This window comes from Mus caroli, chromosome 1 (genome assembly GCF_900094665.2).
Source record: "Mus caroli chromosome 1, CAROLI_EIJ_v1.1, whole genome shotgun sequence".
Classification (NCBI taxonomy): domain Eukaryota; kingdom Metazoa; phylum Chordata; class Mammalia; order Rodentia; family Muridae; genus Mus; species Mus caroli.
The window spans coordinates 31199470-31221140 of record NC_034570.1 but is presented as its reverse complement, the minus strand read 5'-3'; the positions used below and the strand labels follow the sequence as shown (position 1 = coordinate 31221140).

The 21671-nt window shown below is 54.8% G+C and overlaps 2 protein-coding genes and 1 long non-coding RNA gene across 10 annotated transcripts in view; 2 read left to right on the top strand and 1 right to left on the bottom strand.

The window, feature by feature from the left end:
* The window catches only part of Fam178b (family with sequence similarity 178 member B), a 123076-nt gene extending 115956 nt beyond the window's left edge, over positions 1 to 7120 (top strand). For both annotated transcript variants that reach the window (XM_021158087.1, XM_021158105.1), the window contains 3 exons: positions 4900 to 4977; positions 5317 to 5469; positions 6799 to 7120. In XM_021158087.1, the coding sequence (XP_021013746.1) occupies positions 4900 to 4977; positions 5317 to 5469; positions 6799 to 6831 (264 nt within the window). In that variant the 3' untranslated portion in view covers positions 6832 to 7120. The remainder of the gene's footprint in view (positions 1 to 4899; positions 4978 to 5316; positions 5470 to 6798) is intronic.
* Positions 4191 to 11455, bottom strand: LOC110291161. The gene is made up of 3 exons (XR_002377536.1): positions 11409 to 11455; positions 5431 to 5493; positions 4191 to 4994 (listed from the first exon to the last, which is right to left on the bottom strand). It is a non-coding gene; the product is annotated as an uncharacterized LOC110291161 (long non-coding RNA).
* On the top strand, positions 11262 to 21341 carry Sema4c (semaphorin 4C). Of its 7 annotated transcripts, none has more exons than XM_029480039.1 (15): positions 11262 to 11327; positions 13743 to 13888; positions 15445 to 15593; positions 15857 to 15919; positions 16033 to 16131; positions 16277 to 16373; positions 16501 to 16617; positions 16711 to 16862; positions 16947 to 17122; positions 17445 to 17589; positions 17696 to 17918; positions 18007 to 18119; positions 19173 to 19333; positions 19410 to 19480; positions 19618 to 21341. In XM_029480039.1, exons 2-15 carry the CDS (start codon positions 13780 to 13782, stop codon positions 20445 to 20447), a joined length of 2505 nt encoding a protein of 834 aa, XP_029335899.1. In that variant the 5' UTR covers positions 11262 to 11327; positions 13743 to 13779; the 3' UTR covers positions 20448 to 21341. The 7 variants fall into 7 exon arrangements, with proteins under 7 accessions (XP_029335899.1, XP_021013739.1, XP_029335894.1 ...); XM_021158080.1 differs by lacking the exon at positions 11262 to 11327 and adding an exon at positions 11439 to 11808; XM_029480034.1 differs by lacking the exon at positions 11262 to 11327 and adding an exon at positions 11500 to 11808 and having other exon boundaries at positions 13740 to 13888.
* Positions 21342 to 21671: the final 330 nt, after the last annotated feature.

The following is a 21671-nucleotide window of genomic DNA, read 5'->3' as shown; positions in this document are numbered from 1 at the left end:
GTGGTTTCCCAGCCTGGATTCTTGTTCATGCAGGAGGGGCTGGGCTCTCGAGCTGGCTGGGCCCTAGCTGATCCACAGCCCCAACACCGTGGAGGGCTAACTCCCTCCCCACAGCCCCCCCCCCAGTACCCCTAATAGGACCTCCATGGACTTGGGGAAGGGCCAGTTGTGTCCCTAAAGATAGAGAGACAAAGCCCATGTCTCTGCCTCTGGCCACTACTTCCTTCTGAGTTTCTGTGGTGGCAGCTAGGACAGGAACAGGTAACTCTGACAGGAAAATGTGGTTCTCTCCTCGGCCTGTTCACCTCACATACATCCTCCTAGTGGGACACCCCTGCCTGCCCAGCGTGCCTACTTTGTACCCCTAGCCCATCTGGGTCCCAGGCAGCGACATTTAGAAGAAGGGTCTTGAGTTCTGCCTGCTCCAGGCCCAGAGCAGCCCCTGGCTCCTGCTAATAATTGGCTTCCCTGACTGATACAAATGAGACCTTCGGGGGCTGGTGAGATGGCTCAGTGGGTAAGAGCACCCGATTGCTCTTCCAAAGGTCCAGAGTTCAAATCCCAGCAACCACATGGTGGCTCACAACCATCCGTAACGAGATCTGGCGCCCTCTTCTGGAGTGTCTGAAGACAGCTACAGTGTACTTACATATAATAAATAAATCTTTAAAAAAAAAAAAATGAGACCTTCACCTGCATATCCTGAGGAAGTAAGGGGAGACAAAGTGTGGACACAGGCCACACTGACACTTCTTGTTGTGTCTGTACTGAAAGTTAGGTTTGATTGGTTGGGTGGTTTCTCTGTTTAGCCCCAGCTGTCCTGGAACTCACTCTTTAGACCAGGCTGGCCTTGGACTCAGCGATCTGCCTGCCTGTGCCTCCCACAGTGCATGGAGATTAAAGATGTGAGTCACCCATGCCCAGCTTATAGTTTTGTTTTGAGACAGAGTCTTAAGTAGTCCAGGTTTGCCAAAAATTTGTTAGGTATTGGAAGCTGAACTCAACTTGCTCCTTCCCCTGCCTGCCCAGTGCTAGGATTGTACACACAGCTGGAGTTTGCTTCCTTCAGACAGCCTGTGGTCCAGCTGGCCAGGAACATAAACTCCTCGGCCTCTCAAATGTTATGCTCAAAGGCATGAGCCACTGGACTCTTGGTTTAGAGGGATTAGGGATGGAACTGAGAACCTTACCTTTACACACACACACACCTAGACCAGGGTTCTACCACTGAGCAAAAGCTCTGCAGGGGACCCAAGCATCTGCTGGTCCTGAGTTCTGGGTAGAGCCCTGAGGCCTCAAAGTCAGAGTCTGTTAAAGGGGAAAACACAGTAAGCCCAAGGCTGATGAACGTTCGTAGTTTTCCTCTGGAGAAACGGCTTACAGAATTTGGTGAACAGCCAACCCCTCCTCCCCCAGCAAGACAAAACATACAAACACACACCGTGCTCAGAGTAGTTTATCTGCGGTTTTCCTAGATTAAGTTCTGGGACTCAGCAGCGAGGATTGAAGCTGAAACAGGAGCTACGCACTACTTGCTTTTCCTAGCCAACCCCATGCACCGGCCTGCACTAGGCTGGGAGCCTGCCCTGTAGCCTCCACTCAAGAAGCCAAGTTCTGCAGCCCAGATGATGGACCGACCTCCACAGTTGAACTTCAGGTGGGGGTGGGGTGTGCTGGAGAAAGTCATTTACAGGAGAAAGGCCTTAGGGGTGAGGAGTCACTAGGCCCTCCCCAACCCCTGCTGCTACTCTGTCGGCATCCCGGGTCTTTACGGGGAGAGTTCCCAGTCTTCCGAAGAAGACGCCCTGCCCCCAGTCCCACGGCCCCCAGCCCCAGCGCCGCTGCCCTTGGAGGTGATCTTTGGCACCCTCTCCCACTTCTCACCATGACCCTGTTCAAAGCCCGATGCTTTGTCACAAAGGGGCCTCAGCGTCCTTCCAAGGTCCTGCTCCTTTCTGATTCCAAACCCAGTTACGCTCAATTAAAGTAGCCAGGGTCCCACTAACAAATCTTTAACATACCAATAAAATCTATTATACAGATTTAAAAAAAAAAAAAAAAGACAGGTACTCTAGCCTTGACCTTACTGTGTAGTTAAGGATGACTTTAAACTTCTGATCCTGCTCTAAGGAGGGCTGGGATTGCAGGCATGTGGTACCAGGCTGTTTTATGGTAGCAGGAATTGTCCCTGAGGTCTCCTGCAAGCTAGGCAAGCACTGTACTATATGAGTTATATCCCGTTGCCAGAAATAGTCTCTTAAAATTTTTTAATTATTTATTTGAGAACATATTTTTTATTTTAAAAATTAAAATACACTTATATCACCTAACCCCCTTCTCTTCTTTCTGTCTCTCCTCCCTATGCTCCCTCTCAAGCTTATGATCTCCTGGTCTGTGTTTACATAGAAACAGTTGAACTTCAGGTAGGGGTTATATATATAGGAAATCTACTATACTGCCCTCAAACTCACAGAAATCCACCTACCTCTGCCTCCTGAATACTGGCACTAAATGCATATACCCTCAGATTTTTATCATTTTTGATGTGTGTGTGTGTGTGTGTTGAGGTGGGGCATGTCCACAGGAGTACACTTGCTCAAGGAGCTAGAGGCATTGGAATCCCCTGGAGCTGGAGTTATAGGTGGGTGTGAGCCTTCCATCTGGGGTGCTGACAGCTGCCACCTCTCTAGCCCTTCCTCCAATATTCATAACTGAGGGAAGCGGAGGATGTGGGCTGAGGATGCAGCTCAGTGGAAGAGTGTGTGCTTTACATATGTAAGCTGAGTTGAGTCCCTAGTGCAGACAGACAGACACAAACGCATGCCCCCACATACACACATCACACATACACTGTATGGAGGACAGCAATAGGAGTATACAAGACACACCTTGAAATCCTTTGTCCTAAAAAGACTGCACATACTGGTGTCTTCAGCCCACACCAAATACTTGCTACCTTATAGCACTAGCTTCCCCCAGGAACCTCTCTAATCAGCCATCAACAACCCAATGTTCCTCAGCTCCTTACACTCTCAGCTGCCAGCCCTGCCCCCAAGCCATGCCCTCCCTCACCCAATTCAAGCCCTGCTAGCTACCCTGCTGACCAGCCCTGCCCCCTCCCTGTGCCTGCCTGTCATCAGCCCTCAGGATCTGTCTGGTGTTGTAATCTACTGCCTCTGCCCCCTTAGGGCCATTTTTTGCCTCAAATCCAGTCCTTTTGAGGCCCACTCTGGCTTAGTCACTTCCTCTCTGAGGCCCCCACCACAGTCTTTCCAGAATCGGAAGACTCTGCCCTCTCTGGTCTACTGGGAAGCTGAGATTTGGTATTTGTTAAGCAAATCATTCAATGCCTCCCAAAGCTTAGACAGTTGGGGTGCACAGGCCTGAAGCTGTAGAACAAAGGGGATCTACTGAGGACCCTGGGGGCAGCCCAGGAGGAGATGGCAGCAGTGGGCAGGAGCCCATTTGAAAAGCTTTGATATTGCTTACCCCATGATGGCCCTCTTGGAGGCCACATTTGTTGTGTAGGCCTCCTCACTGCCACCTAGTAGGTCTACCTATGGAGTCAGGCCCTCCAGAGGCGTTGGCTCTTCTGCTGGTCTTAAGCAAGGCAAGTGCTGCTGCTGGGCACCAGGGTGGCATTTCTCCACAGGATGTATTTGGTCTCAAGAAGTTAGTCCACGGTGCCAAGTTGCCTAGCTTCAGAAGTGGTTCTGGGGAGGTTCTTTGGTCCATGTAAAAAGATTGCAGTCCTTTCTTGGCCACTGTGATCCAAAAAGGTAAGGAAGCCATCCAAAAGGGCCCCTGTGCTGGCTCAGTCCTCCTGGCCATCCATGGCTTTGCTCCATCATCTCTCCTCTCCCTGGGATGATAGGTCTGCCCCAGGCCCCAGACATGTAGCCACTCTCTTTATCCTAGATGTAAAAGGAGCCACTGTGCCTGCAGACTGTGGTCCATAGCGCCAAGAGCAGGCTGCCTGGTGTCAGTAACTCTGTTCATCAGGAGCCACACAGTTCACTTACTCATAAAGCAGGCCAATGTCCCCTAAATGAATACCTCCGATAGAGAGTCCAAGGGTATCATGGGCTAATTCCTTTTCTTGGTAGAATTGGCAATTGTCCTAACTTTCTTCTTTTTCTTGTTGTCTCTTTGTGTGTTTATTGGTGTTGTATATTTTCTTCCGTTTTTTTGAGATGCTTTCTTTCTATGCAGCAACCTTGGCTGGCCTTGAACTTGTGATCTTCTTGCTTTAGCTTCTAAGCTAGGGATTCCAGGTACGGTTCCTCCCAAATGGCCTTTGTCCTGGTTTTTATCTCTGAAGTGCCCAGTGGCGACAGTGAGGGTGGACTGGGTGGAGAAGGCATGCAGATATTTGATGCATACTGCTTCTACTGGTCTCCCCTTCCCTTTCCAGCTTTCTGTTTGTCGTCAGGGCCGATTGTCAAACGGTGCTGTGCCTAGGTTTGTGCAGGTGCTTGCTTATCCACTATGGGTCACATTTACAAGATGGGGACCTAGAGGTGGCCCAAGGGATAGGATCACCTCAGTTGCTGACCACAGGTATAGGTGACTTAGCAAACAGGTTGTGCAGAGGTGAGGGTGCACAGGCCCTCTGGGCTTCTGCTTCTGGAGTCACAGGAGAAGGCTTAGGGTGGTGTGGCTTTCCAGGTGGCAAGGATTCTCTTTTTCAGAAGCCATTTGAGGACAATCAATAATTAGAAGAAATGTGGGTCCTGGGTACAGGCTACTGGGACAGTCACAGCTCTGAGGAAGTGAGGCCCTCCTTGAAGATGTGTTCCTAGAAGCTGCTGCTGGCTAAGACAGGAGCCCATGGCCTCAGAAGGAGTTAGGAAGCATCCTTGTTGTACTTTCTCTCTCTCTCTTTCTCTCCCTTTCCAGGTCTGCTATCTGTGCCACAGCCTCCTGACACTAGCTGGGGTCGTGGTCAGTAGCCAGGATATTACTCCCAACCAATGGGTGAGTCTCCCAAGATGCTGGAGCAGGAAAGGGTTGGATGGTCAGCAGTACCTACTTCATCGAGTAGTGTGGGACAACACTAGCCAGGACAGAGCCTGCCTTCCCTCAGGAACTGCAGAGTGAGAGGCCAAGAAAGAAGTGGCAACAGTTGTGGAGGGCCTCCTCCTTTCATTGTGTCCCAAAAGCCATTCCCAAGGGATGATGGCCTAGCCCTTACAAGCTGCCCTTCCTACTCCAGCAGACACTCAGAGATATCCCTCCCTTTCTGACTTAATTCTCCTTCTTGCCCTGGCTTCTAGCACATGCCTGGCTTATGTCATGCCTCCTCCTCCTCCTCAGGGCGAGCTGCAGCTGTTGTGCATGCAGTTGGACCGTCATATCAGCACCCATATCCGGGAGAGCCCTCAGGCCATGCACCGGACCAAACTCAAGGACCTAGCTACCCAGACTTACATCCGCTGGCAGGACTTGCTGGCCCACTGTCAGCCCCAGGTGGTGTCCCATAATCCCCTAGACCTGGGAGGAAAGGGAAGTGGTCAGTCATTGAGCGGGGCTTGGCAGATCCAGCAGTCCATCCACCCCCACTGCAGCTGCTGGACTCCAAAGGGAAAGGGTGGAGTGGGCAAGCATGATGCAGGGTGGGGATGTCTCAGGGGACCTTCAATCCTAATCCACGACCCAGGGAGGGGATGCAGAAGGGAACATAGGGAGGCCTGTTTATGAACAAATGCAGAGAAACACAGCCCTGAAGAACTGAGCAATACCGGTTTGCCATGAATGATGGCCAGGAAGGGGCACCCAAGGCAACAGCTGCCCACCTCCTGTTTACTTGTCCTGGAGACCTCAGCTGGCTACTTGCTGTGTTAAGAGCATTTCCCGGGCTGCTCTGTTTTTTGTTTTTGTTTTGTTGGTTGTTTTTTTTGAAGGAGCACAGGGAGAGTACTTGAACCCAAAGCCTTATGCATGCTCAGCACGTGCTCCACCCCCCACCCCCACCCCCACCCCCACGTGGCCAGCATCCACTCTCACTTCTGTAAGAGTAACCTCTGTTCCTGGAATTGTCTCAGGTCCTCTAGGTAGTAACATGTTATACTAAAGTTTACAGAATGAAGTTTTTTTTTTTTTCTGCAGGAGCCTGAGGAGCCCTTGTGAAGCAGGGATGGGTAGAAACCCGTTTTACAGATGAGCAAAGTATCTAGAAGCTCTGAGGGTCAATAGCTTGCCCCATTATGCACACAGCTTGGGAGGATGTGAGGATGAGGGCTCACAGCCATCGTCACTCCTTTGGCACAAAGCCGTCCCATCTGCACACCCCCTCCACCCCCAGCTCTCCAACAAGCAGTGCCCTGCTGGGCTGGCCCTGAGCCCCCAAGCCCTTAATGGGGACAGCTGGACTTTGCCCCCTGCTTGCCTCTCCCTGACTCTCCTCCCTTACAGCTCCCTCTAACCTCTGACTTGAGGCTGACACACTGGCCACAGGCTGTGGCTTGGTGCTCAAATTTCACAAGTCCCTGAGAAAAAGAAAGCTGGATAGAACTCAGACCTCACCCTGATCCCCAGGAACTGGCTCCCACTGGCCTCTGGTGGGAAGCATTGCTTGTCTTAGGAAGCAATTCAAGCTTGACTGAGGATGCATAGACAGCATCTTCCTCTGATATTCCTTGGGCCTGTAGCACTAGGCAGGTGAGACACTGGCTGAGCCTTCAAGGCACTGCCTCTTGGCCGACTGTGTCTAGCCGCTGAGGCTTATCAGTACAGGGACCTGTGGATAGAGAGGGTACTGGGGCCAGGCCATTACAGGCTACTCTCTCTGCTTCACAGGGTCAGTACTTCAGCCCTTGGAAAGACATTTAAAGGGATAAGAGCAAAGTGGCCCAAGGCTGTGGACTGGAGCAGGAAGAGAACTGTAGGAGGTGAAGAATGGAGCCGGAGGAGGCCCAGCTTGGTGAAGGTAGACTACTGCCACCACCCAGCAAGGGGTTCTTGTGTCCTGACCATCCCCACCCTTGAGCTCCCCCACCTGCACAGCTGTCTCTTCTGTCCTGGGCTCTCCCTGTTGGCCACTGTCTTTCCCACAACCTGCCCTCTCTGCCCATCTTGAATATGAGGTTCATGTGTGCATATTAAAGTGTTATTTCCAGCATCCATGGTTCTGGAGTTCCTTCCATCCCTACCCTGAGGGCTCATGCCCAGCACCTAGCCTGACAGAAGAACCACCTCTGCTTGAGCCAGCCACTACTGGTGTCACCTCAAGTAGTCATGTGACTGGGGCCTCGGACCCACACCCTGCACTTGAGGACTCTGTTTCTAGGAGTGACCAGAATTGCTGGAGCCTGGGCACTCTTGAATGGCCCTATCTGGGTCTACCTCACCCTGCTAGGGACGCTATACCGAGAGGATGGTGGATTGGGGCTGTAATTTTGTTTAATTCAATTTAGTGCTGAGCTCTGAAGTCAACTTCCTAGAGATAGGAGTGGGGGAGGGTCCAAAAGACAGTTTTGGATCCTGTTGTTTCTTTCCCCGCCTTATCTCCAGAGCAGTTTCCTGGGTCCTAATCTCTACTTGCACATCTCCATGTCCTAGATCTGAATGGCTAGAGGAGTAAGTGGGCCCCTTTGTACCTCCAGGAGCAGCCCCACAGCCCTATCTACTCTCTTACTGTCCGCTCCTCTGACAGAAGCCATGCTCATCCCTGCCCCCACCCCCGATACTTTCAGGATGAGCTTTGTAAGGGGGAGCCGTAGGTGACACTCCTGCCACCTTGACTCGTGTCCACTTCTCAGGGGGTGAAGGTCCCAGAGTGTTCCATGGCCGTTGCATACAATCGTCTCTGTATCTATGTCCCAGGGTTGGAGGGTGACTAGGAGCTAGACAGAGTCAACCCCATCTACCTTCCAAGGCCTTAGTGAGCACAGCTACCTTGCTCTCTGGGTCCCCAGAAGGTCAGGAGCTAGAGGCATCTATTATTTAGAGGACAAGGCATAGACTCTGCACAGTACTGGGTACCACAGAGGACATCTTTTCTGTCTCAAAGCCTTTGCCAAATGAGAAGTGGAAGAAACCCTCCCAGAGCCAGGTGACTTGACTGACAGTTCTGGTTTCTCTTCCTGGACACGTCACAAACTCCTTTGGCATACCCTCACACCCTAGCAGGTCAGCCTCAGATCTCAACAGGAGGGCAGGGACTCTGGAGAGCCAGCCCTTCTCACCCAGCCTCTAGGCACCCCTGCTTGACACTGCACACCTGACAGTTAATCCTCAGTTACTGGGTTTGCTCTGGAAACCTGGAAATCACCTTGAAATTTCCCTCTTTTGTTCTCACTGCCAAGGGCAGAGAGGGGGTAGGGAGGCCTGAGAGGCTGAACTGGGGAGTTTCCATTCTTGAAGCTGCTTTTACCTGGCTTTAAGAGAAAGGATCAAACTGTCCATCAATGTAGACATCTGGAATCCTCCCTGGCTCCTTTATCCCAAAACATACTCATCCTTGAGAGAGATACATCCAGGGAGCAAAAGGTGTTGCTGACAACTCAGTCCCTCCCAGAAGCCTGGCTGTAACCTGACCAGCAGTATGCAATGTGAGGTCGCTCAAGGGTGGACACTCTCCCCTGGGTCATGTAATTGCCCTGCTCTGGGACTCACTGGGAGCTGACCAGGTCTAAAACCCTGTTGGCATAATAGGAACCGAGCCTTTTCAAGGCCAAGAATTCTGGACCGAAGTTGGCTGGCTCACCGTTTGCCCTCCAGGTTTTTGACCCTAAGCCCTGGGGAAAAGGCAAGGGATATCCTGACAAAAGCCACTGGAAAAGCCGCATCCTGGGCCTCGATGACGGATGTTTTCCTGCTTCCTTTTGGTGATGCTGGAAGGGAGAGGCCGGGAAGGGAGGGGCTTCCCAGGTGGACAGCTTTGATAATTGTCCTTTTGGAGGAAGTCCTTTTCCTATGACCCAGTGCCCTGGGTCCCGGTGGTCAGAGAGCTCTTTGAAAAATGGCCGACCCTAATCTTTTTACTCAGCCACCAGTGGAGAGACAACTGCGGAATGGAAAGGGTTCAGGTCCAGCAGGCCTTGAATCGAGAGCCCCAGTGCACACTCCCTGTCTCCATCTTGCCACTTTCCTCAGGAGGGATAGTTGCTAAGAAGCAGGAAACACCGGGCGTGGTGGCGCACACCTTTAATCCCAGCACTCGGAGGCAGAGGCAGGCAGATTTCTGAGTTCAAGGCCAGCCTGGTCTACAAAGTGAGTTCCAGGACAGCCAGGGCTACACAGAGGAAACCCTGTCTCAAAAAAAACCAAAAAAAGAAAAAAAAGAAAAAGCAGCAGGATACCTTGGATACTCCTCATGTCCTGGGGTCTGTGAGGGTTGGCTCCAGCTGGCTGGGAGGCATGTAACACATCTTGTGTTTCCTTTATTTGGCTACAAGCATGTAAGCCTTAGCAAAAGAGGCAAGTTAGGGAAGCCCTTATTCTGTCAGGCCTGAATACGGATGAAGGGTGTGATGTCTTCCATAGCCTATGCTAGGCAGGCCTGGAGGATGTTTTTGCAATTTTTTTTCTGTATTACTGTATTTTTTTCCTTGATGGACAATCCAGGATCCTTATTTTTTTTCTGCCAACTGTCCTTTTATTAAAAAGCATGAATCACGAACAAGTAGTCATCATGAGAGGAAACTTTATCTTCTGCCCACCCACTTGTGGAGAAGACCTGTGACAGTAACCAGTGCGGCAGGAAGGGGCAGAGGAAGAGGGGGTGGGGTGGGGTGGGGGTGGAACTCTATCGATGGGGAGCCCTGTGCCCAGAGGCTAACTGGCTCTGTTAGTGGAACGGTCTCATTTCTACCTCCATGCCTGGCTTAGAAGACCCTGGCGCCTGCCATGAAGGTACAGAATACTGTCCCTGCCAGTGAAACCAAAACCTTTTGAAACTTTCCACTGGGGCCACCCTGGAGGTAGAGCCAGGGAGCTCAGATCACTACCAAGCAGCCCTCATTTCTAGGGGCAAGGCTTACAGGTGAGGAGGAAACACAGCAGGAAGTGGAGCTTAGCTTCAGGAGCTTAGCTTCATGGTTGCTGACTGCTGAAAAGGTGGAGCTTCTGGGCTCCCAGTTTTCCTACCTCTGCCTTCCCAAGCAGGTGGGACGGACCAGATCTCACTAAAAATGTCACCTTGCTGTTTGTGTGGATTTGAGCCCGTTTTTTTGTTGTTTGTTTTTATCTTGCTTAATCTCTCTGATTCAGTGAGAGAAACAGTAGCTGGCTTGGAAATCCTGCTTCAGCCTCCTGGAGCTGAGGAGTCTTAGCGCATCCTGAGCTTGGAGTGGGGCTTGCCCTTAGTAGATGAACAGGAGCCTGGTCAAGAGGCGTGTGCATGGTCCCTCCCTAGCCAGCTTCCATAGGACACCCTCCCTGCCCACCCCTGGCCTGCCTCCTATCTCTGAGGTCACAGCTTTGTTTCCTAATGGAAAGGAGCTGAGAAACGCGGCTCTGGCCAGCGAGGGAGAAGGGGCCCTTCTGTGTCCCAGTAAAGACCCAATTGTTACAGAAACCAAACTGGGCTGCCTTTCTCGATTACTCCCATTGCTCTTCTGCTCTCCACTTCTCAGATGCCAAGTTTTAACCTAGAACAAAAGCTGCTGTCGAACTGATTTATACTCCAGATCTGCTTATGGGGTCTGAAGTGTTTTTTCCCCTCCAGGACTGCCCCCTGGGGCTCAAAGATACCACAGAAACCTCCAGGTCTCCTTCCCTTCGTCCCTGTCCTTTGATTCTGGCTAGGGGTGGTCTCCAGGTACCGCTGGGGCAGTTTCTCAGTCCACCTGCCCACTGGAGGACCAGCTGTCTGGAAGGACTCGCCAGCCAGCACCGCCCAGGAGACCAAAGCTACAAGTTACTTCTAGAAGCGACCTGTGGGCGGAGGCTGGCAGTTCTGAAGGTGGTGGTGGTTCGCGGCGTGGCTCCCTCCAGCCCCTTTCATCTGAACCGTGGCGCTCGTGCCTCTAGTTAATCAGCCTTCCAAGCCACACCAGGAGTCATTTCCCGGGGGTAGGCTCTGCTGGAGCCCGGAAACTAGGAGCTGCCTGCAGTCTTGGGGGTCTCTGCCTGTGAGCTGCTCCTTCCAGTCCAAGGGTTAGGGCCAGAAAGGAGGAAAACTTTGGAGTCAAAAGACTGACCACTGTGGTTAGCACCTGAGAGAACCTTCAGTTTCCTCTCTTGCTATGCCACCCCCTTCGGGTGCAAGTCCCAAAATGGTTTGCCAGTTTTCGTTCCTGTAACTGGAGCGTGGGGAAGCCCCTCAACCCTTCCAGAGAGCCCATCCCGCCTCAGGGCTTGAAGGCACACTTCGGGAAAACCAGGTGAGTGCAGTTCCCGGTGGCAACGCCTGGAGTCCCTCCCCGCCCCCTCCCCGCCTCGCCTCCGGGTGCTGTGGCGCAGACCTTGACTCACGAGCTGCAAGAGTCGTAAAGGGTCCCCAAGCCTCAGTGCCCGGCAAGCAAGGCAGCGGGTCGCAGCCCCCTCCTGGGCGGGCCTTTGCGTCCCGCCCCCGGCCACCACTCGACACCCTCTGCCTGACGTCAAGGGGTTGGGGGCGGAGAGCGGCGGCGGCGGCTGCAGCGGAGAAAGAACCGGCGCCCGGCGCGGTGGAGCGCCGAATCGGAGCGCCGAATCCGAGCTCAGGGGCGCCGAGAGCCGTGCTGGGACCGAGGGGCGGTGGCGCGGGACAGCCTTAGCGTGCTGGCGGGCGGGCGCAGTCTGGAGCGACGCGGGGGCAGGGGAGGACGGTGGCCGGAGCCAAACGCGAGGGCAGCGCCCAGGGATTGGAGCTGCACGAAAGAGGTGAGAGAGGCCGGAGCGGTGGGGCCCCGGGGCCGCTGCTTTGTCCCCTTGCTTGGGTAGAGGCTGGCGCGCGCGCTAGGGGACAGCGTCTAGGGGTGCAGGGCGGGGCGACAGCAAAGACAGCTGTCCGATCCGGGTCCCTCTTGAGTCCGCCGTGGGCTGCCCAGCGGCGATCGGCATCAAGGCATCAAGTGCTTGCAGCTCCACTGGCTGGAGCGGCGGGACCCTGGGGGTACGGACAGAGCTAGGGGCAGTGGGGGACCCTTGGGCTGTCCAGCGCGCGGTCCGAATCTTTGCCAGGCTCGCGAACTGCTCCGGTTCCCCCCACCTCGACGGAAAGTTAGGGGCGGGCTTGGACCGTGGCCGATGTTGTGGGATCGGATTTCCCTAGCGCGGCCCCCCGCCCTCCCGTTCTGCTCCGGAGGCGGGCTGGCACTGAGAACCAGCCCCCTAGCCAAAGCTCCGCCGCCCGGTCCCGCTCTGGAGCACCGCAATCCACGACCGGGTGTGCAAGTGTGGGGTGCAAATCCTGGTCCTGCACCCCTCCATCCCCTTGGCTGTCCGTGTCCCTTGCTTCGGGAAGAGCTTGGGGGTTGGGTCACCGCTACGCCTGCAGATTCTCGGAGCGCACCACCGGGTTTTGACCCCAGCCTAGGGTAATTGGCAGAGAGGAAACTGAGGGTGTGTCAGGGGGGACTGCCCCGGGGAAGGCAGCCCCAGCCCCCCGCCCTTCCCGCGCTGAGGTTCTTGGCCGACAGGGGGCGTCCGCAAGCCCGGCTTTGCCACGCTCCCAGCGCTGCCGCTTTGTTTGCATTCAAATCCCCGGAGCTGGGGGAGGGGAGAGTCCACAGTAGGGAGACCGAGACCGGGTCTTGGCTAGGAACCTTTGTTTTGGGGTGCAATCCTCAGATTCTGCATCTCTGTTCCCGGCCCCTAGCGTCTAGATTAGTGGAGATCCGTTCCGTTGGCCTACTGCCTAGTGCACGGTCCCCGGGGTGCAATCCCGGAGTTAAGAACATTCGTCAGAGCCGGGGAGGAGGGGACGCAGCCCTTGACGACCATTTGTGGGCATCCCCTGTTGTCCAGGAGAACCCCGCTTCGGCCTCCCCAACCCATTTCACTTCCCCCCACGATCCCGCTCCCGCGGAGGCGAGGAGATTCCCAGAAGCCTGGAACTGACTCGTGGCCCGGTCGCCTCTCTGCGGGAGGGTCAGTGTCTCTAGAAGGCTGTTGGAGAAACAGGACTGGCCCTGGTCATTTCCACGCCCATCCCACCCACTTCCTGCCTCCCTCTTGGGCAACAAAGGGGCCTCGGGAAGCTGGGCCCATTTGGTTCCCGGCCCCACTCCTACTCCAGCCCTGCTGATGTGGAACCGGGTTTGGGCTCTGCCCGGCTATTGTCTGCGCTGGGGGAGGGGACGGGCTGGGGCCGGGAACTCTACACACTGCCTGCTTCACCAAGTCCCCCACTGAAGCTCTTTGCCCAACCGGCTGCCTGCGGCTGCTGAATAAGGGGTATATCTCCCCGAATTAGGTCTTGGGGCTGGCCTGGGTCCCAATGGTAGCAAGCCCTGTTTTTTATGGTTATTGTAAGAAACTCTGAAACCTTTAAGGCCTGAAGGAGCCAAAGAGGGGAGAGTCCCTCTTTTATTTTTTCCACACAACTCCCTGTTGAAGAGAGGGAGTAGGGATGGCCTGGAGGCCACAGGCGGCTTTTGATGACTGCCCACGCCTAGTGCTTGCTGACTAAGTTCCTCTCCTTGCTCTTCTGGGAGACCCCCAGGGCTCTTGGGGGCAGAAGCCAGTTGCAGAATCAGGAGGAGATGCAAAGGCTCTGGGGGAGGTTTGTTCCAGTGTGCGTCCTGTGTTGCTTGTCTCTTGGTGCGGGCCCCCTTCCGGTCTGTGATGCTGACCAGTTTCTTTTCCTTCAGCAGGGCTGCTGGACAGAAGTTTAGACCCTGGGTGTCTGCCATGGCCCCACACTGGGCTGTCTGGCTGCTGGCAGCAGGGCTGTGGGGCCTGGGCATCAGGGCTGAGATGTGGTGGAACCTTGTGCCCCGGAAGACAGTATCTTCTGGGGGTGAGTGCCTGAAGCATGGGAAGCAGGGCCAGAGGGAGGCTGGGATAGACTGCTGGGGAAAGGGCAAGGAGGGGAGTGATGCTTGCTTGCAGGAAGGAGCTGCTGCTGAGGAATTACCCCCAAGCATGCACCTTTACACCGATATGTGTGGCTGTGGCTTTCTAAGAAACGCTAGTGGCCCCAGGGGCCCAGAACTGGTAGTGCTGGTCTAGACCTGGGCTTTGCCCCCTTCTGACACTGGGATAACTTCCGTGGGATCTCTTACCAGCCCACCCCCACCCTCACCCAGACCTGGCTGGCCTGGTGTGCAAGGGAGGCCGCTTCTGAATCAACCTCCCTGTTCCTCACTTGAATTGTCTCTCTTGCTTAGAAGCCTAGAGAGAGAAACCTGAACTCCAGGGCAAGTGTAAACCTAACCCTGTCTCCAGTCTTTCTAGCTGTCTGTCCCTAGAAGCCCCGTTAATTCACCCTAATGGTCTCCTCTGCTGCTCTACCACTGGAGCCTTCTGATGGCTCTGGGTGGGCACATATGAGCGCTCGTGCTTCGTGGGGGAGGAGGCAGAGTGAACCAGATAGCTCTCCTTTGCTCGCGCACACACCTGTATGAAGAGGTGGTGATGTCAGGTGTTTGTATCATCTCTGTGCTCCTGGGACATGGGATGAGCTCACCTCCCACAGGCTACACTCAGCGGCTATTAAAGCCCCTCCCAAGTCGACCCAACTCTTGCCTGGCACTGCCTCCCGACCCTGAAGCTGGCTTAAGTGGGGATCCTGTGGACAGGTGTGCAGGGATACATACGGTCCTCTGACAGATTATATGACTATATGTATGATCACGCCCCACATGTGCTGGCCGGAAGCACAACTTCCCAGGCTTCAGCACCACCTCTGAGTCTCAGGTTCCTTTGATCTCCCAGTCCTAACCTCTTCCTCCTTCTCCACACGCCACCTTGCCAGTCCCCTGCCCGCCCATCTGTGCGTATGCCTCTGAAAGCCTGGATTGGCGCCTGCTGGGGCTTCTTAGACAAGGAATGCTTACAAGTATTCTGTGCCTCCTGATGCAATAAATCTACCACCAGGGTCTGCCTAGACCTTGCCGTGGTCAGCAAGGAGCAGAGCAGGAAATGGCAACCAAGGAAGCGGGGCTGGGTGGTGGTGGTGGTGGGGGGGGAAGTGTCCAGTTCTGTGCCTGAGGTACCGCTGACCCTGAGGGAGCGTCATCAGTCAGATGGCTTCCTCTGGCCGGAAGCTTTGGCTGAGATATCCTTCCTTCCCCGTTACCAGCCCAGATTATCTCCTCCCAGGCTGAGGAAGGGCCTTGGAAGCCTGGGTAGGATGGAGCTGTTGAGCCAAAGGCTATTCAGAAAAAGTCCTTTATGGCCCGTAGAGGTTTGGTTGTCGTCTGTGTGTGTGTAGTGCTAGCTTTTGTGGAGAATCGTGATGACGAGGCCCAGGGGAGCCTTGGACAAAGGGAGATTGATGGATTCCTGGAACCCCAGGGAGGATGTCCTCTGCCCCTGCTCATCCCCACCTTGTTCTAATATCTGTTTCTGCAGAGCTGGTCACAGTAGTGAGGCGGTTCTCCCAGACAGGCATCCAGGACTTCCTGACACTGACCCTGACAGAACATTCTGGCCTTTTATATGTGGGGGCCCGAGAGGCGCTGTTTGCCTTCAGTGTAGAGGCTCTGGAGCTACAAGGAGTGGTGAGAGGTGGGGCAGTGGGAGGCACTCAGAGGGGAGAGGGAAAGGACTTGGGGTGTAGCCTGTGCAGGCTGTCCCTCAGCCCAGCTCTCTTGGGGTGTCAAGATTAGCGATTGCTTTCCGCTCCTGGTTTCTGCCAGTTGGGGTGGTTCGGGGCTTCTGTCAGAATGGGGACCAGGCGTCTTCGATGGTGTAGCTTGAGGGATGTTTGCAGCACACTTAGCACAGACCTGTGACATTGCTGATGTGTCTGTCCCATCCTCAGATCTCTTGGGAGGCTCCAGCTGAGAAGAAAATTGAATGTACCCAGAAAGGGAAGAGCAACCAGGTGGGTGCTTAGAGAGCTTCCCCTGCCAACCTCCCTCTTTAATCTGCACCCTGGTGATTTCCTATCTCTGACTCTCAGTTCTCTCACTAACCTGTATACCTCTCTCTCCAAAGACCGAATGCTTCAACTTCATCCGCTTCCTTCAGCCATACAATGCCTCCCATCTGTACGTCTGCGGCACCTATGCCTTCCAGCCCAAGTGCACCTACATCGTGAGTGTTTCCTCTCTTTGGGTGTGCCCCTTACCCACCTGTTCCTAACCTATGGCCTCCTTCCTTGACCTCTCGGGGCCATGATATTTTCAGACTGTATAGAGCCCCACAGTAACACCCATCTTCAATGTCTTCCTGCCCCTAGAACATGCTCACGTTCACCTTGGACCGTGCAGAATTTGAGGATGGGAAGGGTAAATGCCCATATGACCCCGCTAAGGGCCACACCGGACTCCTTGTGGGTGAGTGGCTGCTGCCAGCACAGAGGGGAGAATCTGGGCCTCTGTCAGTCACGCTCTGAATACTTGTCTTCGGAGCCGTCTCTACCTCAGTTCCCTGGCCTGTCTGACCCGCTGTTGTCTCCCACAGACGGTGAGCTGTACTCGGCCACACTCAATAACTTCCTGGGCACAGAGCCGGTTATCCTTCGATACATGGGGACCCACCACTCCATCAAGACAGAGTACCTGGCCTTTTGGCTGAATGGTGAGTCATGGGATGGGACTGGGGAAGCCCGGAGCGGAAGGGCCTTCCAGGGCCCTGGGACTCTTGTCACTGGCCCTTCTTTCTTCGTCCCAGAACCCCACTTTGTAGGCTCTGCCTTTGTCCCCGAGAGTGTGGGAAGCTTCACGGGAGACGATGACAAGATCTACTTCTTCTTCAGTGAGCGGGCAGTGGAGTATGACTGCTATTCCGAGCAGGTGGTGGCTCGTGTGGCGAGAGTCTGTAAGGTACCAAGTTCCGCAGTGGTGGGCAGCGGGAGCCCTGCAGGCCTGGCAGGGGCTGACCAGCCGTGTCTCCTTGCCATCTGCCAGGGCGACATGGGGGGAGCACGGACCCTGCAGAAGAAGTGGACGACGTTCCTGAAGGCTCGGTTGGTGTGCTCAGCCCCTGACTGGAAGGTCTACTTCAACCAGCTGCGGGCAGTGCACACCCTGCGGGGCGCCTCTTGGCACAACACCACCTTCTTCGGGGTTTTTCAAGCGCGATGGTAAGCGGCTGTGGGGTAGCTGGGGGTAGGGAGGAGCAGGTGGTCAGGTAGGGATAGTGTGTGGGTGTGAGGGCCCTCGCACAGGCGTCTGGAGGAAGTCCAGCGGGTCAGTGCCTGGCAGCCAAGATGACTTTGCGCCTGCTCTTTCTAAAGCTGGGTGGGGGAAGGTGAGCAGAACACTGCCTGGGGTGACACCTCAGGGCTACCTCATGGTCAAGACTGCTTCATACTAAGCCTCACCCTTCCTACTTTTTCCTCTGTTGCCGGGTATGGTGGGAGCAAGTAGGCACCCAACCTGACTTCCAAGGTCCTTCTTTAACAGGGGCGATATGGACCTGTCTGCAGTTTGTGAGTACCAGTTGGAACAGATCCAGCAGGTGTTTGAGGGTCCCTACAAGGAGTACAGTGAGCAAGCCCAGAAGTGGGCCCGCTATACTGACCCGGTACCCAGCCCTCGGCCCGGTTCGGTGAGTTTTCGGCATGGGGATGTGTTCCCAACATCGACTCCAGGACCCACCCGCTCATTCACCAGCTGACTGACAGCCACCCTCCTCACACCCCTCCCTGACACAGTGTATCAACAACTGGCACCGAGACAATGGCTACACCAGTTCCCTGGAGCTGCCGGACAACACCCTCAACTTCATCAAGAAGCACCCCCTGATGGAGGACCAGGTGAAGCCTCGGTTGGGCCGCCCCCTACTTGTGAAGAAGAACACCAACTTCACACACGTGGTGGCCGACAGGGTCCCAGGGCTTGATGGTGCCACCTATACAGTGTTGTTCATTGGTACAGGTAGGCGCTTCAGGTATGCCCAAGGCTGGGAACCTGGGGAGGCCCCACGGCCTGATTCCTCATTTGCGTATTCCCATCACCTCTCCAGGAGATGGCTGGCTGCTGAAGGCTGTGAGCCTGGGGCCCTGGATCCACATGGTGGAGGAACTGCAGGTGTTTGACCAGGAGCCAGTGGAAAGTCTGGTGCTGTCTCAGAGCAAGGTAGTAAGACTGCGCCACACGCACCTCCCTCTCGGTTCTCTGCACCACTGTCTATCTGGCGCCCAGTCCCTCTGCCATCCATAGTTGGGTCTCATGTAGCTCTCTCGAGTTCCCAAAAGTAAGAGATCTAAGGTGGCCAGAACCTGTCCTCTGAAGGTTCTCTTATAGAGCCAGTCCCTGTGGGGCCCCCATTCCCAGAATCCAGCCTTGGCAAACTCCTTCCAAGTGGGGCTTCAGCTCTATCTGCAGTCTCTTCTCAGTCAAGATGTTTTGGTACCCAAGCAACAGGGACATCCGATTTCTTTGAGTCCCCAGTGGGTGTCTGAGCCAGGCCCTCTGTCTCTGGGCTCATTTAAGTGTTCACGTTTTTTCTTTTCTTTCTTTTTTTTTTTTGGTTTTTTCGAGACAGGGTTTCTCTGTATAGCACTGGCTGTCCTGGAACTCACTTTGTAGACCAGGCTGGCCTCGAACTCAGAAATCCNCCTGCCTCTGCCTCCCGAGTGCTGGGATTAAAGGCGTGCGCCACCACGCCCGGCCTTTTTTTTTTTAAACACCTTTATGCAAAACTCATATTCACATCACCCTCTGGGTTCTGATTTGCTTGCCCTTTACCAGCTACTGCGACTCAAAGTTGCCCCCTACAATGCTGAATAATGAGATGGCAGCAAGGGAATTGTGGGGCTGAGCAAGCATGCAGATTGGCAGTTACCATTCAAACAGAAGAACCCCACCTTCCATAGGCCCTGCTGTCACTGTGCTGGCTCCTGGGGCCAGGGGAAACTGAGTTTCCTGGCCCAAGTGTGAGTGAGTGAGCGTACACCTCAGCCTCACGGGTCTGCCGTCCGTCCCTGTCTAAGAAGGTCATGTCTGTAAAGTGATTAGGATTTCGATGGCTTGTCCTAAGCCCTCATCAAAATTGTTCCTCTGGCCTGGATTTTTCTTCCGCTGCCTCTTTCTTCCTTGGGGGACCTAGTATGTTTATGCTCTCTGAACAGATCTCAGCCATCACCCCGAGGCGTGGCGTAGCTCACCCTGTGCTTTGTTTTACTGTAGAAGGTGCTCTTTGCTGGCTCCCGCTCTCAGCTGGTTCAGCTGTCTCTGGCCGACTGCACAAAGTACCGTTTCTGTGTAGACTGTGTCCTGGCCAGGGACCCTTACTGCGCCTGGAATGTCAACACCAGCCGCTGTGTGGCCACCACCAGTGGTCACTCGGGGTGAGTGCCAGGGCCAGGAGGGGGAGGCTAAGGTAATTGGAGCTGGATCTCTGATGCCGCTTCCCTTCCCTCCCAGGGCCCTTCTGGTCCAACATGTGGCGAACTTGGACACTTCAAAGATGTGTAACCAGTATGGCATTAAAAAAGGTAAGCTGTTTTCCTTTTGTTCCCTTATTTTGAGGATGGGCCCCTGGATCACAGCCAGAGTTAGTGCCTTACTTCTCACTGTGGGACCTGGGGTTCCTGCGTTAACACTTGGTTCTCTCTCATTTCTGCCTCTGCAGTCAGACCTATTCCCAAGAACATCACCGTTGTGTCAGGCACAGACCTGGTCCTACCCTGTCACCTCTCGTCCAATTTGGCCCACGCCCACTGGACCTTCAGAGGCCGGGACCTGCCTGCAGAACAACCTGGCTCCTTTCTTTATGACACGGGACTCCAGGCGTTGGTGGTGATGGCCGCCCAGTCCCGCCACTCTGGACCCTATCATTGCTATTCAGAGGAGCAGGGGACAAGACTGACTGCAGAAAGCTACCTTGTTGCTGTCGTGGCCGGCTCGTCGGTGACACTGGAGGCACGGGCTCCCTTGGAAAACCTGGGGCTTGTGTGGCTCGCTGTGGTGGCCCTGGGGGCTGTGTGCCTGGTGCTGCTGCTGCTGGTCCTATCGCTCCGCCGGCGACTTCGAGAAGAGCTAGAAAAGGGTGCCAAGGCCTCGGAGAGGACACTGGTGTACCCCTTGGAACTGCCCAAGGAGCCTGCCAGTCCCCCCTTCCGTCCTGGCCCCGAAACCGATGAGAAACTTTGGGATCCTGTCGGGTACTACTATTCGGATGGCTCTCTCAAGATTGTGCCTGGTCACGCCCGGTGCCAGCCTGGGGGTGGGCCCCCTTCCCCACCTCCTGGCATACCTGGCCAGCCTCTGCCTTCTCCAACTCGGCTCCACCTAGGAGGTGGTCGGAACTCAAATGCCAATGGATATGTGCGCTTACAGTTGGGCGGAGAGGACCGAGGAGGATCTGGGCACCCACTGCCTGAGCTCGCGGATGAATTACGACGGAAACTACAACAGCGCCAGCCGCTGCCTGACTCCAACCCAGAGGAGTCTTCAGTATGAGGGACCCCCCCCACCTCATTGGCGGGGGGGTCTCATGGGAGGTGCACTCTTAACTTTTGCACAGGCACCAGCTACCTCAGGGACATGGCAGGGGCACATGCTCTGCCTGGGACAGACACTGCCCAGCATTTGCCCCGCCGTGAGGACCTGCTCAGCATGGGCACTGCCACTTGGTGTGGCTCACCAGGACTTCAGCCTCACAGGAGACACACCCTCCTCTGTGAATTTGAGACATGTGGGACCCCAGCAGCCAAAACTTTGCAAGGAAGAGGTTTCAAGATGTGGGCGTGTTTGTGCATATATGTGTTGGTATGCATGTGGAAGAGTGTGTGTATGTGTGTGTGTGTGTGTGTGTGTGTTATAACTTTCCTGTCTCTGTCACGTCTTCCCTTGGCCTGGGGTCCTCCTGGTTGAGTCTTTGGAGCTATGAAGGGGAAGGGGGTCATAGCACTTTGCTTCTCCTACCCCCAGCTGTCCCGAGCTTTGGGGCAGTGATGTACATACGGGGAAGGGAAGGACAGGGTGTTGTACCCCTTTTGGGGGAGTGCGGGACTCGGGGGTGGGCCTAGCCCTGCTCCTAGGGCTGTGAATGTTTTCAGGGCGGGGTTGGGGGTGGAGATGGAACCTCCTGCTTCAGGGGGAGGGGTGGGCAGGGCCTCCCACTTGCCCTCCGGGTTCGGTGGTATTTTATATCTGCGCTCTTCTGACAGGGCTGGGAAGGGTTGTTGGGGGGAGGGAAGGGAGGAGGTGGGCATACTATGGATACTGGCCTATCCTCTCCCTGCTCTGGGAAAAGGGCTAACAGTGTAACTTATTGTGTCCCCACATATTTATTTGTTGTAAATATTTGAGTATTTTTATATTGACAAATAAAATGGAGAAAATGAAATTTAACCCTGCCACACAGATATTTTGACTCAAACCCACTTATTGACCTAAGAGGGACTCATCCTTTGGTCTGGGCCATCATGGTCTTAATGCCTGTCCGTGCATCTCTGGAGGGGCCAGCTGAGACTCAAGTGTTTTCCCACAGTGGTGCGTATGGGACTGGGAGCCAGAGCAGGGCTACTCTGCTTGGGAGCTGGACTTGGCCTGGTGCCACAGGGAAACAAGGCAGAGCGTTCGGGAAGAGGAGGAGAAGGGGACTGTCTTCCCAGAACTCTAGGGAGGGTGAGCAGGGAGTGAGGGGCTGAAGGAGAGGCTTCTCAAGTTGTGTGGACAGTG

Coding starts and splice junctions, on each gene's coding strand:
- Sema4c (XM_021158074.2), top strand. CDS start 12,175: ATGTTGTGGGATCGGATTTCCCTAGCGCGGCCCCCCGCCCTCCCGTTC. Junction 18,120..19,172: donor TGGTGCTGTCTCAGAGCAAG/GTAGTAAGACTG, acceptor GTTTTACTGTAG/AAGGTGCTCTTTGCTGGCTC. Junction 19,481..19,617: donor CCAGTATGGCATTAAAAAAG/GTAAGCTGTTTT, acceptor CTGCCTCTGCAG/TCAGACCTATTCCCAAGAAC.